We start from the raw sequence: 15,790 nt of genomic DNA, 5'->3' as shown, positions 1-15,790 counted from the left end.
CACGCCAGGTGTACCGCGGTGTTCCCAGAGGGATGATGAAAAAAATCAGCAAAAAAATGCAAAGCATATTTGCCAGTTTTTATTAATGCCATTTAAAAGTTCTCACAAAATTTCCACTAGTAAGTGAATACAAAGATACCACTGCAGGAGAGGACAGAAAAACGGTAAAATAAACAATAAAACATAATGTTGTCATTTTTTGGCTCTATTTAATCATAAAACCCTCCTTTATTGGCCCATGTGACTTTTGTCGTTTGACATATTTTTCATAGCTTACTGTTGCTACCATACATTGTATGCATTGTAATGTTGTTATATATATTGTGCGACGTGCGTGTGTCGTGTGCCGCAAGTGAAAAAAAGTTGTATAGCACTGATCAATCACCATTAATCGCAGCGAAACATCATTAGAGTGGCTTCCATCGCAACGCCAAATCCCTTCCAAGAGGACCAAACAATATTTTCCGAAGGTCCTGCTGAATATCCCCAAACTCCGTGAAGGTTAGCGTCGAAGCAGTTTCTGAACCAGAATCCACCGGAAAAGACATTCGCGCAGTTTTGGTAACTTAAAAATATTAAACATAAAGATTGACTTAAGATCGGCTTTTATAGCAGCAGTTCATATTACTTTTTTTAGTCCGTGAATCATCCTGGCAGTTTGGTAAATTAAACATTTTATGGGTGAAGATTTTGCCTCAAAAGGTAATACAACTTCATGTAAGGCAGGATTTTTTTACATTGTTTTTACACTTCCGTTGAGCTATTTTCATTCAATTGTATTTGCACTTCGCGTCAAACTTTTTTCGCAGTTTATCATTTTTAACAAACTAACCTTGATCGTAAGAAAGAGGTTTGTTTTTTTATTTTCTTTTTTACACCACTTATCTTGGGAGAGCGACTCGACATCGGAGGCAGCATATTATGACGAAAATATATTTTAAAGACAGAACAGAAAAGAATTAAAACGATTCAGTTGGGAACTGTTTATTGGCTCGAAGTCATTCTTTATGTAGGTTCGATACACTATATCTTTCAAAAGCGGCTTCCAACTTACAACAAATCGTTGTCGTTGTCCTTCGTTGTGAACTTCATGTTATTAACGTATGCTAATGAGTCTCCGGCAGTCCCTGAGTAGCCGGAAGTTGTCAGAATGTAACCTTTGCTTTCGTTGCTCACTTCAAAGTTGCTAAAAATGCAGAAAAGTCTATATAATTTGTGCTGTCGGAATACAAAATAATATTCAGTGAACGAAAGGTTTCATTCGAAAATTCCGAAACTTGTGGTAAAGCGCTGTATATTGGAATAGTTGTTTTTTCGCGTTTGACGAATATTTTGCCTTTTCATTTCTGTTTTTCAAGTCCACTTACATTTATTATTTTAAAAAGCAAGTAAACTTTTTTTGCATGAATTTTATGTATAGCCATATAAGTTAGCTATTCACAAAGTTTTTATGGGATTCAACAAAAATAAAACAATAATTTATTTTGATATATAGCAAGGGTGACCAATAAGTTGGAGTTTTTGCTATGAGCATGGGTATATCCCGAAATTTGTTAGAGAGAATACAGTAAAAATGTGACTCCATAAAATTATATCTCGTGCGCAAATATGCAGAAACCAAGCATAAATATATTGGCTGTGGGGTGACAAAAGCCTTCGCCTTTAGGTGTTACCAAACTGCCATGAGTGTTTATGTTGATTTCTCATAACAGGCTATACGACATATTGGAAAATCTAACAAGTTTTGCACGAACCGCGACAAATTTGCACTTAGGTAGATAAAATTTAAACACACGAAAAAAAGATCAAACTTAAAAACACGAAAATTAGATTTACTAAAAAAATCAAATCAAACTAAGCGCAAGAGTCGCATAAAACTGGCTGAAGAAACGCAGGCGGCTCGCGAGAGGTGGTTTGGCTGCTCCTACATTATTTCTTGAACCAATCAATTTACCTATACTCGGCGTACGCGAACTCTTTTGAAAACGTTTGCAATTCGATTCGAAGTCGACATGAACGACCTTGCATGGCTTGATACACATTTTCGAGACCTTCGACAAAAAATATTTTTCTTCAGGTAGTGAAATAACGCTATGTGGAGTCTCATTATGCTTAAAAAATATAAAATTAGGTTCAAATTTTCCGTGCTAATTTAAATCCATAAAACATATTCTAGGTTCTATGCAAACTGAAAAAGGGTACTATAGTTTTTCAAGCATTTATTTTAGTTTAACTTTTATAACTTTTTACCAGAACACATTTTTTTTTATATTGCCGGTAATTGAATTTCAGTATGCATTATAAACATAAATGGGCCAATGATGAAAGTAGCGCGGTAAAATTAACCAATAGGTCGTAGAAAGAATATCAAACCTGATACAGAAGTAGGAAGCATTTTCAATTTTTCGAATATTATATAATGACTCGAAGCGTTTATAATGCTACCTACTTCTGTATTTTGATTTTCTTACTACTCAACCGCGTACGAGTCACGAACCTCATTTATCCGCTTGGTGCGAAAGCTTACTGACGAACGAGTTACTAATGAAACCGAGACAAATTTACCAGCACGCGTGTTGTACACACAAAACCGCTCATAGTTTAAACAGCAATAAAATCCCTCTTACTCTTTTTGATCCAATACGTACTAAGACCCTCAGACACGCACAGAATCGGACAACCATATTTTTAAATATTAGATTAGAACTGAACTTAGTACACACAAACAATTCTCAAATCAGATTAGAATTTAAATTAAAGGAATATAGCTTCAGTTTGTTGAACCATAGTTAACTGAAATTATCCACCAATTTTGACACCAAACTGTAGGTTTCTTTCCAACTGTTCTGCAGTGACTAAGAAAAAAGTTTCGAGTCGAAAATATAACCAGGTCATGACGAACATTTGATTGTTTGCCATACGACGGCCGGTTGCGAGGGGAAAAGTATAATAATTGATAAATTTTTTTCACCGAAAGGTATAACAATTTTCAGGGCTGACGTCACAGAGTTGCATAATCACGGGACGGTACAAATAAGAACAGTTTTACCGGTACGAAGGGATCGCAGTGTCAAGCATATTGGTAGCAAAATTGATCCTTGTTTGTGTGTACAGACCTGGTTTTGTTTGTAGGCTTCCAGTGGTAGCTTTCAAGGGTACGAGAAAGAGGTTGCAACCAGTGTAAGATGCGCATCTGGGTAGCATCATCAGGCGCAGTAAAATTTGCTGGCGGAATGAGGTAGCATTAATGCTACATTTAGCTGGACAAAGTGTGTAAACCTTAGAGAAGCACAAAAACAAGGTGAAGTTTTGTAAATTAAATGTCTTGTTTTGTATTTTATTTGTAATTGTTTTGCCAAGTGTGTAACTCATTAAGGACTATCTGCTGCATCAGCCTTAAAAATCATCAAGTCCACCGAAGCAAACATTTGCGCAGGATGACTTTGTTTAGGACACTGGCCAAATTGTTTAGGACAATGGTTCTCAACCGCCGGTCCGCGTCAACTTTCCTGCCGGTCCGCCAAATATATTACAATCTTAAATCTCAAGGACAAAATGCAAGATGCTGAAGGCTAGTTCATCAAATTTAGAACTTCGCCAGCTTCGTAATTTGCAACATTGTGACGTAACATAGAGTTAATGGTCTACTTTGGACTTTATCGTAAGACACAATGCAAGTGTTGTGTCCAACTGTTTAAAAGTAGGCTACAGATCGTTTAAGTCTTAAATTTTAGGACCAGTTGTATGTGAAAAACTGTAATAGAACCACATATAACACGTATGATATCAAAGCGACAGCAGCAAATTGCTCATTGAATTTAAGTTTCCATTCTTTGCTTTTAAGTTGGATACTTTTGTCATATTTGCATTTTGGGTTGATTTTGATCTTTGAAGGTCCACCGGTCCGCAAAATTTGTTTTGAAATTTTACCGGTCCGTAAGATAAAAAAGGTTGAGAACCACTGGTTTAGGACACTGGCCATGCCCCTATTTATTAAACAAAAAAAAAAAAAAGTAAATCAGCAATTTTTTTATTGGCCTTTTATAAAAACCAAACGGGGTATACACGCGAATAAAAATACAAAGGATTACAAAAATATAATACTTCTTGACTTTTTACCAAACAAAACCAATTTATTAACACTAAAAAGTGGAAATAAAAGTTGAAACAGGTGATAAAAGTTTACATTAACTTTCAGTCAGCACTGCCATTTTTAACTTTGGTGCAACACCTAAATATTTTATATGCTAACTAGAAAAGGTGAAATCAGTTTGCGTGCACTTGTGTGACTATAACAACGTCATAAATGACTCACGGTTAGTCTTTTACGTTTGCGATGGGTCATGTTAAGCTCCCAACGTGGTTTTAAAGCGTTACGTCATATCAATAAAATTTACTGGCAGGATATTTTTGTTAATTGCTTTCGAAAGAGAGTTCAGTTCGGTTGAGCGATGTTGATGACGCAGAGATGTTCGGCGATCTTTACCAAAAATATGTAACGCATGGAACATACTGTTTGGCTAAAGAATAAACACGTATTTTTGTCTCCTGGCTGCACCAAGCGCAGTAGATCCCCTTTGTATTAAAGTGACTTGTATAAAGAATGGGTTTGATGATTTTCTAAAACCGGTTAAAACTGTAGCAAACTTTCAACTAAGCCTTGGCCGGAAATATTTGACTGCATGTTCTCACAGTCTAAAATGCATACCAATACGGTGCGTGAACGAAATAAATGTGGTGCGTGTCGCATAATGACCTGTTTTGAACGGTTTGTCCATCGAGTGTTGATGTTTATACGAAAATATTTTGTTTGGGCAACATTAAACCTAATTAAGGATAACAGGATTGTAGCACAAACGCTCTTATGTAAATATTTCTTTTTGAATACCAGAAGAATGTGCAGGAACCAGAATAGCCTAAACCTGGTGCCCATTGTTTTGTCGGAACGTAAACGTAAAGAGTGACTGAGCGCCTCGTATGTGTACGCAAACAGAACTTGTTAAGTAAAAATGAGAGCTTCCTAATTAAAATGCTGTGTGTTTATGATGAAACCGACATAAGATCTGAGTATGCCTATCAAACAAGAGAAAAGCTTTTCTAAAATACGACCCGCAACTATATTAGCGAACCTTTTTCGCAACTATATTAGCGAACCTAAGCTTATATTAATGAAGCCTATATTTTGATAAGAATAACTACAGAACTCAATCACCTGAAAGATTTTCTTTCAATTCCTGTCTATAAACTAAGGAACTAAGCAATAGCGACAAATACCCCAAAATCAATGCCAAATCTATAACAAAACAACGTCCAGGAGACAATGCCACCCTTCCAATTCGAGCACGTGTTTGCTCGATGAGATTGAATATTAAATTCGATGGCCCTCTTGAACAAAAATCATTTTCCGCCAGAGCCGTAGTCGTCCATGAATTACATTTGTTAACAAGACCAAAGAGATTATAACCTTTATCTTCTCTTTGACAAGACAGTCAGGGCTCTCACAAATGAAAACCAGAAAATCCCTAAAGCTATGTCAAAAAATCCCTAGATGGCATGAAAAATCACTAAACCATAATTAGCGTGTTATACTATTATATTATCACATTAGCTAAAATATGGCTAGTTTTAAATAACTGCATTGTGTAGCCCAGGGTGGTCGAAGATTGACAGCATCGCGGGCCACAATATTTGTTGCATGTATTTTGCGGTCCACATAAAGTAGACTACATGCGTACCAGAAGCGGATCAACGGTTTTCGGTTGGTCGGGGCATGAAATGGTTAGAATGACGTCACAAAGCATCGTCAGATACATATAAGCTCCAAAAACTTGCTGCTATAGTCGAACTTGTGCGCAAATGAAATCGAGTGTTATAAGGCTGGATAAAAATGGTGCGCGCAAAGTGCGAAAAATTTGCGTATTTGACAAAACTTGCAATTTAGATGACTGCATTTCATAAGCGTAGAATATTCGCGTAAACCGTGCGTACCTTACTAAAATTTTATGAGATATGTTGCAAACTACACAATCGCTTAATTACAAAGATGTTATCGCGCAAAAAGCTTACCAGATGAATTTGGCTGAAATTGCATCTTGGAAAGGGCCAGGGCGTTAGCCTAAAGTCACAGTGAAAACCTGTAAAACAATATTTTACAGCAGCGCGATATATTTTATGTTTTATTTACTTTAAAGTACAAAAAATAGTCTATATAGGGTTTTACTTTTTATTTTTTGTGACCCGCAGGCCTAGGTTTGGACCACCCTGGTCTATGGCCTACTATTGTTCATTATGTCCAGCTACTCATTTGAGCAGCAATGTGTCGACGTACTTCACCTGATGCCATTTTAATTAAAATTAAATATCTTTCACCTGACCACAGTAAGAAAAATTGATTAGTAGCCAATAATGCATAATGTGCAATAACGCAACAATCAACAAATTCATGCCAGGTTTTAAATAGGCCAAGCAGTTTCAGTTACTCTTTAAAATTTTAAATAAACTTCGAAATGAACAGAAAAAAGTACTAGGTTACCATATTCTGAACCTTTTTTTTTCAAAATTGCAATTCGGTTAACATTTACTAGTTAACAAATCATGCAGTACGATTTGCTAAAAATCCCCCAAACATCCCTAGATCATCAAAATCCCCAGATTTGTCCCTAAACGGGGATAAAAGTTCCAATTTGGAACTAAATCCCTAAAAGTGAGAGCACTGAAGACAGTACCGGTACACAAAATGGGTAGATACTTAAACGTCCATAGTAGAATTCCAAATCCAAGCGTTTTTAGAACGCTTCCTATTGGCTGAAATTTTATGACGTAATAGATTCTTATTAAGCGCAAATGTACTGTAGTACTTGACGAAAAATAAAGCAAAACCCATAAAACGTTACTTAAAATATCGTTTATTGTCGCGTCGGTAAATAGGAGAAAATTAATTGGCTTATGGGTAAATACTTTGACACCGTTTTAAATCTTACGCCGTAAAAGAAGCGCAAAATAACCACACCACTGTTCTGTTAAAAAACAAGCGTTAGCAGTATATGTCTCAAAAATTAGTTCAAGTGTGTTTAAACTTGATTAATAATATCCCTAGCCAAAACGAGTTGTGTGTGAATGCAGGTGTGCAAAGCCAAAACAGGCCATTACAAAAAAGGCGCTCTTTCACTATTGTACGTGAAAAGTCATGCAAAAAAATAAATAATAATAATACTGCATACCACAACGCATATTGTTTGGATTAGGGTGTGGGTTAGCGTTTGGGTGAGGGTGGGTCAAGTAATATTATGTTTATTATTAATAATAACTTGACCCACCCTTAACCAAACTCTAACCCGCACCCTAACCCAAACAATATGTGTTGTGGTATGCGGTATTGAACAAAAAACATTTTTTATTAATTTTTACGTACAACAGTGAAAGAGCGCCCAAAAAAATTGCGTACAGTCTGCTTAACTGACCGTACGCAACTATGCTGGGTATACAGTAACATACTAAACTTAATAACTTCGTTTTGTTTATTATTTATTAAAATATAAATATTTTTTGTCATGTGCGTTTGAACAACCAACTTAATTGGCAATTTTTTTTTGTCTGCCTTTTACTCATTTCTAGCTGCCATTTTAGTAACAATAGCCTGCAGTTTTCTGATTGCAAATATCATACAACTTGAATAAATAGGATTGAAAAATTCAGCCTTTACTGTAAAAGTAATGATGATCTAATCTACAATTGTGTGACAAACTTCGTATTATTTACCAGGCGGCGTGCCACTTTCCTTTAGGTTAGAATCAGTTAATTATGAACTCTAATCTATTGTGGTGGTCTAAGTAGGCTGAATGAAGCACAAAACTTTAAATGAGTTGGAACTATATTAGTGTAAAAAGTCAATTTTACCCACCATCAGTGATTGTTAAACACACCTTAGGATTAGCTATATAAGACTGATTGACTTGATTGTATTTTAAGTTGGCACTTTGGTGCAATATCTACAACACTTACAATTTTTGCTTCATTTTCTGATTTTCATTAAGATCTTAATTAGCAATTTTTGAGTATGATTAAAGTGCAACAAATTAAGAAGGATTTTCTGCTTGTGTACAGTTGGTGTGTGCTGTTTCAATGATAGTTGCCATTTTTTCTAACCATAATAAATTAAATCAAAAACATCTAGATTTATTATAAAGAAATCTAAAAAATACTTTTGAAAATATTTAATACACTTGGACATAACGGGTTTTGCCTTAAGCTTTAGATTTGCTGTTTTAAAAAACATTTTACTGAATATGGACCAGTTATGGAAATCTTGATTTATTAACTCACTAATTAATTGTTTTTCAATTAGCAAAAATTTTAAACTTAAGAAATTACTAAAATAATTATCCTTGATATTAAATCTGCCACAATTTTAGATTACACAACATTTTTTTTATAATAATCTGAAGAAACATCTAAAATCTAAATTATATATTTAAGATCCTAAGTCATAAACAGTAAATCTCATTTAAAAAAATGCCTGATTGATAGGAATGGGATGTTCAAAGTAGAATACCAGAGGTATTCTTAAATAGTAGTTTCAAATCCAGAATGTTATAAGTTTTTTAATGGCAAATATTGATTTGTTTGTCCATAACGTAAATGACATTAAAGCAATTAGGATTCAAATTGTAAGAATGCACTTTACCGTTTGGTTACGAACTAAAAGGGTGAAAACTAAACTATGATGTTCTTGTATATATAATATTTATTTTGTGTTCTAATGCATTTTATTTCAACTTTCTTAATTTGATAGGCATTTCTATTTATAACTAACTAGGTTTAACATGCTATTAATAGTCTTTTAGATCATCTTCAATGGAGTTGTAAATGTAACAGAAGGCAGCAGGCAGTGTGCTATGGTTGTTCCTTAACCCGTTCCCATAGTGTTACGTGTTTATGAACACTTAAACACCCAAATTAATTAATTGCCATAAGCCAAATCTTAGAGTTCATTAAGTGATTTTACGATGTGATAAATAGGGTTTTAGATTACGCGTTTCAGCTTTCGTTTGCCAAATATGTTCTTCAGTTACAAAATAACATATTTGATGATGTAAAGTTTTCTGTATTGTTGTGTGTAAAATTCCTAAGTTTTTCTGCTTTAGTTCGCCTCGTTTCAAACTTGACATGTAACCTTTAATCTCGTAATCTATAACTGTCAGTCTTGTGGGCGATATTCTCACGTTCTGCAAAACAAGCCACTTGTTTTGCTGACCTCTTACTCCCGAGCTTTTCTCTAGAGAAGTCTTTTGCGAAGTTTTAGCCGACAGTCGCTGCAATAGGCGGTGGCTGTCTGTCTCACATTAACTTGAAAATAACGTTCACTAATGCTATTTGATAACGTTTTAATTCGTTGTAACAATATACTTTTGATTGGAATTTTAGTTGTGGTTATGACAGGTAGCATATCTGACCAGAAACCTTTGCAAACAACAAGAACTCGCGCGGTTGCGACCCGCCGGGCAACTGTATGGGGTCAGGGGCCAGGCCCCAGTGCGCTGGTCGCGGCGGGGACGCAACACGGTTTGGTGTTTGCCCAGTGAAACTATTTTAAATTCTAGGGAATTGTTCATCTTGGAATGAATAAGCTTTAAAACGGTGATGTTAATCTTAAAGGGGTAAGGAATAAATTAAAAATACGCTGAGTTAACAGTTTGAGAATAACGTTGAAGCATTCAATTTGATTGTGTTTTGTTTATCGCCCGTATCTCGCCTTAACTTGCCACGTATAGACTTTCCGGGATTTTTGCCTCCTTCTTATCTACTCTCGTGATTGTATTGTTGAAAACGCCTTGCGCAGGAGTGGTGGTCGCGTTAGAAAGAGTTTGTTCGTTGGTTGTGATAATTGGGTTCCGAGAAACGACCACGCCTTGAAAACTTGTAATTTTAATTGTGTTTTGTTTAAAAGAAGTTAGTGTTAATGTTTAAAAAGCTTTAAATCTGTTGATATATTTTGATGTCAAAGTTAAGAATAACTTGTTTATACATAGAGCCCTATGAAGCTCAGTTGAAAAAGTGACTGTCCCTGTTGAGCCAAAATCTTGGATGCAAGCCTCATGTCATGGCTAGATGTTGCTTGCATCACAGCCTGAATTACTGACACTGATTTTAAATAAACTATTTCAAATATTACAGTTTAATTTTAATCATATTAATTGCAAATTCAAATAAGCCGGAGAATGTGTATGCAAAGTTTAAAGTCATTTTTATTTAATCTGTGAAGTGTTTTTTGTGATTTTTTCTGTTTTTTTAATACGTTAGTCTCCTTATCTAGTGTTGTCAATTTTTGGTTTAATAAAGAAAGCATGGTCAATGAATATGCTAGGTATGTGCACATTTAAAGCAACAAACACATTTTTTGTGAAAACAGTTGTTTCTAGATTCTAGAATATATATATAATTATATATCCAAGGGTACTGTACGAATGTTGTCTAAAATGAGATATCATGATTCATACTTATATAACATTTGTAAAAATAAATTATGTTACCAGTAAATTAGATTCATACGTATAATATTGGCAAAATATAATTATGTTAACAGTACATTAGATTTATTTATTGTCTAATATCTTCCAAATACTTATTTAAATAGTATCAAGAAATGTGCTTCAACATGTAGGCATAAATTAAAAGAGCCTCATTAAAAATCCCACCACAATGCATATTATTTGGGTTAGGGACTGGTTTAGGTTTTAGGTTGGGTTGGGTAAACATTATTATTAAATATAATAATACTTGACCCACGTAAGCCCAAACGCTACACGAATAATGTTAGCAATATAAAGGATAGAAAATGTGGTACGACAGCATTGCAGCGGCTCGACGTGTCCTATTATCAGAGTTAAAAATATGTTCAAAAACCCGTTTGGTATTTTTCTTCTATAAGAAAACTAAATTATCTAGTACGGCCGTTCAGCTGATCGTCTGTTACGTCTTAAAATTTCATCTGTGACGTCATAAAATCTCAGCCAATAGGAAGCGTTCTGAAAACGCTTGGATTTGGAATCCTACTTTAGACGTTTAAGTATCTACCCACAAAATGCCCAATTGATTTTCTGTTTCAAAAAGCTCATTATGATAAACAATGGACATTGTACGTCTGAAAATAAGTTTTACTCACTGGACCATGTTGCAAAAAATAAAACTATACGACTTTGCAAACAAAATTCGCTGATCCACTATTAGCATAAAAATTGCGATGCATTATATGCATCCGAAGAACACAGGGCATATGTTTTATTTCATTTTAGATATAATTTATTTTTTATTTACATTTTGTAACCCTTATTTAATTAATTTAACAGCTTGAAAAAAGTAAAACATTACGTCACAAAAGAAATTCATCTCTAAGCAACGCAAAATGATTAAAACATTTAAAAATGAAAAAAATGACGAATATAAGGTTGTACTTGTATGAAGAGGACAAGGCTTTTAAAGTATTTAGCCTACAAAGCATTTCCGCAGTTCTGATAGAAATAACATCATAAGCAATATCAGTGCTTAATTAACACTGAACAGTAGGCTAAAGCAAGACAGCTTAAAATTTCTCCAGACTGATAAAAAAAGAAAAACTATGCTTTGGTGAGTCATCAGAGAAAGACATTTTATGCTATATTTGAAATATAAAATTGGTACCGACCCCAAAGGTGCATGTTTGCTAAATAGGAAATGAGGATGAAGTAAGGAAGAATATCAACAACTCCACTTTACAAAAAATGAAGAAAAGAAAAAGATTTGCCTTGCAAGAGTGACACCAAAGTTTTAAAAGCAGAATAAGTTTGCGGGATTATCTCGTTTGACTAGAGCTAACCCCAGATGGCCTTGCTGACGGGTTTTGCCCCCAAAACACTAGATTCTGTTTCGATTGATCATCATTAACCAATATTTAAAACTTTGGAATATACTGGGACCTCTTAAAATAGAACACCGAGTACGGTTCGCTACGTCATTTCAATATATTAAATGAGTATGGACTGTTATAATTGTTAGATTGGCAGACAGTGTTGTAATGACTAAGTCACTGACTTGACTTAAGTGCACTTAGTCACTGTTTTTAAATGACTTGACTTGACTTAAGTCTTTTGACCAGAATCACTTGACTTGACTTAAGTCTTTTGGACAAATGACTTGACTTGGACTTAAGTCATACTGTCAAACATCTTGGGATTAAATTAAGTATTTTTTATTAAAATGTATCCCAAGTTTTGCACACTAAACAATTTATTGCTGCATTCTTTTGTGTAAATTTTTAGTTAAATTGTTGCTCATTATCGGACGAGTTTACCAACTTTAATGGTTTAACAGTTTACTTTTATGACAATAACATGACTTGAAATTGACTTGTTCTCATAAAGACTTTAAGTTATTTTAAAAATGACTTGTCTTGGATTTAAGTCATTTCAAAATGACTTGTTTACAACACTTTTGGCAGATAAAAACTAGAAAAATGTACCGTTAACCATTCTTTTTGAAGAGACATTAAAACTTCTCGTTGTGGTCTCCCTGTCATGTCGAATTGGGCCCTGATTAAATGGGAGGACAAAAAAACTACTGTACATCAAAAACGCTTACTTTTCAAATTTGCGGTACAGCCAACGCAGAAAAAAATACATTTAACTTTCCAAAGCAAATTTTGAATTATACTTTGCTACGAGTGACCAGCAAGGATATTGACTTGAAGATTGCGACTAGATTCTCACGCGCAAATATCCGACAACTTCTATGAAAGGTTGTTTACAATCGACAGTAGAGCCGAAAGGAAGATTTAATGGATTTTAGGAAGCTGTATAGTTCCGGTATACTACTAACCTATTTGTTAGATCCATCGCAGCCTATGTGGGAATATATTCTAGAATCTAGATGAAGATCAGATATACTAGAACGATGGTTACGGTTTTACTCGACATAGTTTTTTAATTAGGAAGTTATACCACAACTCGAATTATCCAATATGAGATAGAAAAATATCAGTCTTTATAATTGCAAAATGTCTAGAAGACAATCCCAACAAAATGGTTAACTTATTTTCTGCTTGTAAACATATTTCGGAATTTAACTTGCCCTAGACCGAATCACAATAACAATGATTGGTAAAATTACCACCAAAACGTTTGTCAATAATTTCTATCCCGATTGCCATAATTGATTAAAAAAAAACGAACGAAATCACTGAACCACAGTATGAACCGATACTGTTTGAAACTGCAGAAACAATAAATTATAACTCTGAATCTGTTTTCGAAAGTTTCCTGTGGTCGCATAACTTTAGAACCGTTTAAAACCAACGGGTAGGAATAGGTTAAGTGGTTGAATGTACATGCACTCCACAACAAAGGTGTTCATTTTTAAACTTTAAGTCTTGTTTTAGCCATTGCTTTTACAAACGCTAGCATAATATAGAAAACCAAGAAACATTTCAATATGAAGTAGAAAATCGGGTATTATGCGAAAAAAATATATACTTTAGAACAATGACATAATGTTTATAAGCTCGTAAAAGTGAACTTTGTTGCACTGATAATTAAATAAGAAAATAAATGTTTTAAAAAGGTCATTATTGACACTTGAGTAACAAAATACAATTGGTTTAAATGATAAAACTTTATTTAAGAGTCATTTAACACACAAATGCAATGGTTTTGACTGCAAAACTGGTTAACAACTCAAAGTTAGAACAAAATTGTATAATTTAAACGATATTTAAGATTGTTCATTAACAATAAAACTTTGAAAGCAAACAAAATGTACACTTACAGTTTCTATATATATATATATATATCATGATCCAAGATAAAAATACAATTATCCAACCATCAGGACTTTATAATGGCACTCATATATCTCAAGCTAAACCTCATACTCAAAATCAAATATACTTCAGCGAAACTGATAAATTGAAATTGTCGATTCGGGAGAGTGGCGTAAGTTTAGTGACTGAAACATTTCCGAGGTCCTGTAATAGTAATAACCTTCAATGGTGGCCGTAGACTTTTGAAAACAGATATAGTAGAATCCCGCAAATGACGCTCCGTGAATGTTTTCAATCTTGTGGTTTGGAATCAAAAAGTGTTCCTTCAAAAAACAAAAGAGAAAACCTTCCTCTATATAGCTTTACGGCAAGTTATCAAAAGATGTGTTTAACACATTTAAGTAAACTTTTATTATAACTCTATAGAATACTTAGGAAACCTGAAATCACTTATTTTGGAAACTTCAATACAAATAACATATACACATTGGCAACCTTGTAGTAAACTAAAAAATTACAAAATCATGCATGGAGTATAAATATATAATCAATAAGGTAAAAAGTAAAAATCTATTAAATGTTTGGTGTCAAGGAGGTTTATCTGCAAAAAAAAAATTGAAAAGTGATAAATAAAACAAACAAAATAAAAAACTTTACCTTCCATCTCATGAACACATAATCACTATTCCTAAGATCAGAATAATCGAATGCGTCGCTGTTGAACGTTTTTGAAAACTGGTAGAATGATAAAAACTTCTTCCAGTGTTTGATATCAACCTCTTCATCTGCTTCCCACTTTCGTGTGAGAAACGGATATCTCTCGCTTATGATTTCTCCGTCAAAGAAAGTTGTCATCATCGGAAATTCCTCGGTCAGTCCACTTATTTTCAAGTAGCCGCAAAGGTACGAGTTTTCTAGGTCCACATGTTGTAAAGTCACCTGTTATATTAAAAAAAAGGAAAATCACATATTCTTTTCTGCTTTGTATTTATTCACATTTTGTTCTTGATTGAATAGTCAAACGATAACGAAATGGGTGACTGCAAAGTGCTATATTGTTAACAATAAACTTGCGATCAAAGACGTGCATTCTACTGTGAAATGATGATAATTAAAAAGAATAATTTTACAACTGTTTCACATCTTGCACTTGTATCTTTGTTAAGAAGAACAGTATTTACTTGCCTGACATAAATCTCACATTAAAGGTACATAAAATATTATAAAAGGTGATTTCAATGAAATTACATTATTATTCAAAGTACAAAAATATAAATATTTACTTCCACATCATAGCAGTTTCCTTTACTTTTCTGGTGCCCCTTGAATTTTGAGCCGTTGTACAGGAGTGTGTTGATTATATTAGGTTGCTTGCTGTTGGCAGGAGGCAAGGGAAAGAAATCTTGATCATCCATTTCAATTACCTTCATTTCTAACAGTCGCAAACCCTTAGTATCATACCATAGACTGATTTGCCTTAAGACTAAATTTCTTTTTTCCAAACTAAAATTACACCTGTTATAAAATACAAATAAAGAAACTAAATGTGTTGAAGGTAGAAACGTATTTGCTACTGAATTTATTTATTGTCTGGAATGTATGGCACATCTCAACGATATAATGTCAGTGTACAGTCAAAAAACTCTGAGTGGGGACGAGTTGTATATTTTATTTTGTGGGATAACAGTTGAGTTTATTGAAAAAAAAACTTGCAGATGCACTTGTCATATTTTTCACACTGGCAGTGGACGAACAACCACAAGTCCACATTAAACCATTATAACAGTAGTAATTTGCCCCTATTTATCTTTTAAAAGGCCTGTAAGTCCAAATGTCATTAAGTGTTGATATTCATAAATACCTAGAATCCTAACATATTTTCATCCAGGGTTATTTTGCTAAAGTTATTTGGGTTAGGGTGCGAGTTTTGGTTTTGACGGGGTCAGGTATTATTATTATATTTGGGCTATTCTTCTCCCAAATTCCTTTCTTTCTTACAAC

General features: G+C 34.0%; 1 protein-coding gene across 1 annotated transcript; it reads right to left on the bottom strand.

Annotated features, from left to right (window-relative positions):
* Positions 1-13,151: 13,151 nt before the first annotated feature.
* LOC146140912 (glucose-induced degradation protein 4 homolog) lies at positions 13,152-15,300 on the bottom strand. The gene is made up of 3 exons (XM_083391830.1): positions 15,073-15,300; positions 14,447-14,728; positions 13,152-14,112 (listed from the first exon to the last, which is right to left on the bottom strand). The coding sequence occupies exons 1-3, from the start codon at positions 15,217-15,219 to the stop codon at positions 13,918-13,920; spliced, it is 624 nt and encodes a 207-aa protein (XP_083247956.1). The 5' UTR covers positions 15,220-15,300; the 3' UTR covers positions 13,152-13,917.
* Between the last annotated feature and the right edge of the window lie 490 nt (positions 15,301-15,790).

This window comes from Ascidiella aspersa, chromosome 6, assembly GCF_963924565.1.
Source record: "Ascidiella aspersa chromosome 6, kaAscAspe10.2, whole genome shotgun sequence".
In the NCBI taxonomy this organism is placed as follows: Eukaryota; Metazoa; Chordata; class Ascidiacea; order Phlebobranchia; family Ascidiidae; genus Ascidiella; species Ascidiella aspersa.
Note: the sequence above shows the minus strand (reverse complement) of the source record. Positions and strands in the feature narration are given on the sequence as shown.

Bases quoted from the DNA above. Each gene is read 5' to 3' on its own strand.
- LOC146140912 (XM_083391830.1), bottom strand. From the start codon at position 15,219: ATGAAGGTAATTGAAATGGATGATCAAGATTTCTTTCCCTTGCCTCCT. The intron at 14,729-15,072 runs GTAAATATTTAT...TTAATATAACAG, and splicing joins GAAACTGCTATGATGTGGAA to GTGACTTTACAACATGTGGA. The intron at 14,113-14,446 runs GTAAAGTTTTTT...TGTTTTTTGAAG, and splicing joins ATGTGTTCATGAGATGGAAG to GAACACTTTTTGATTCCAAA.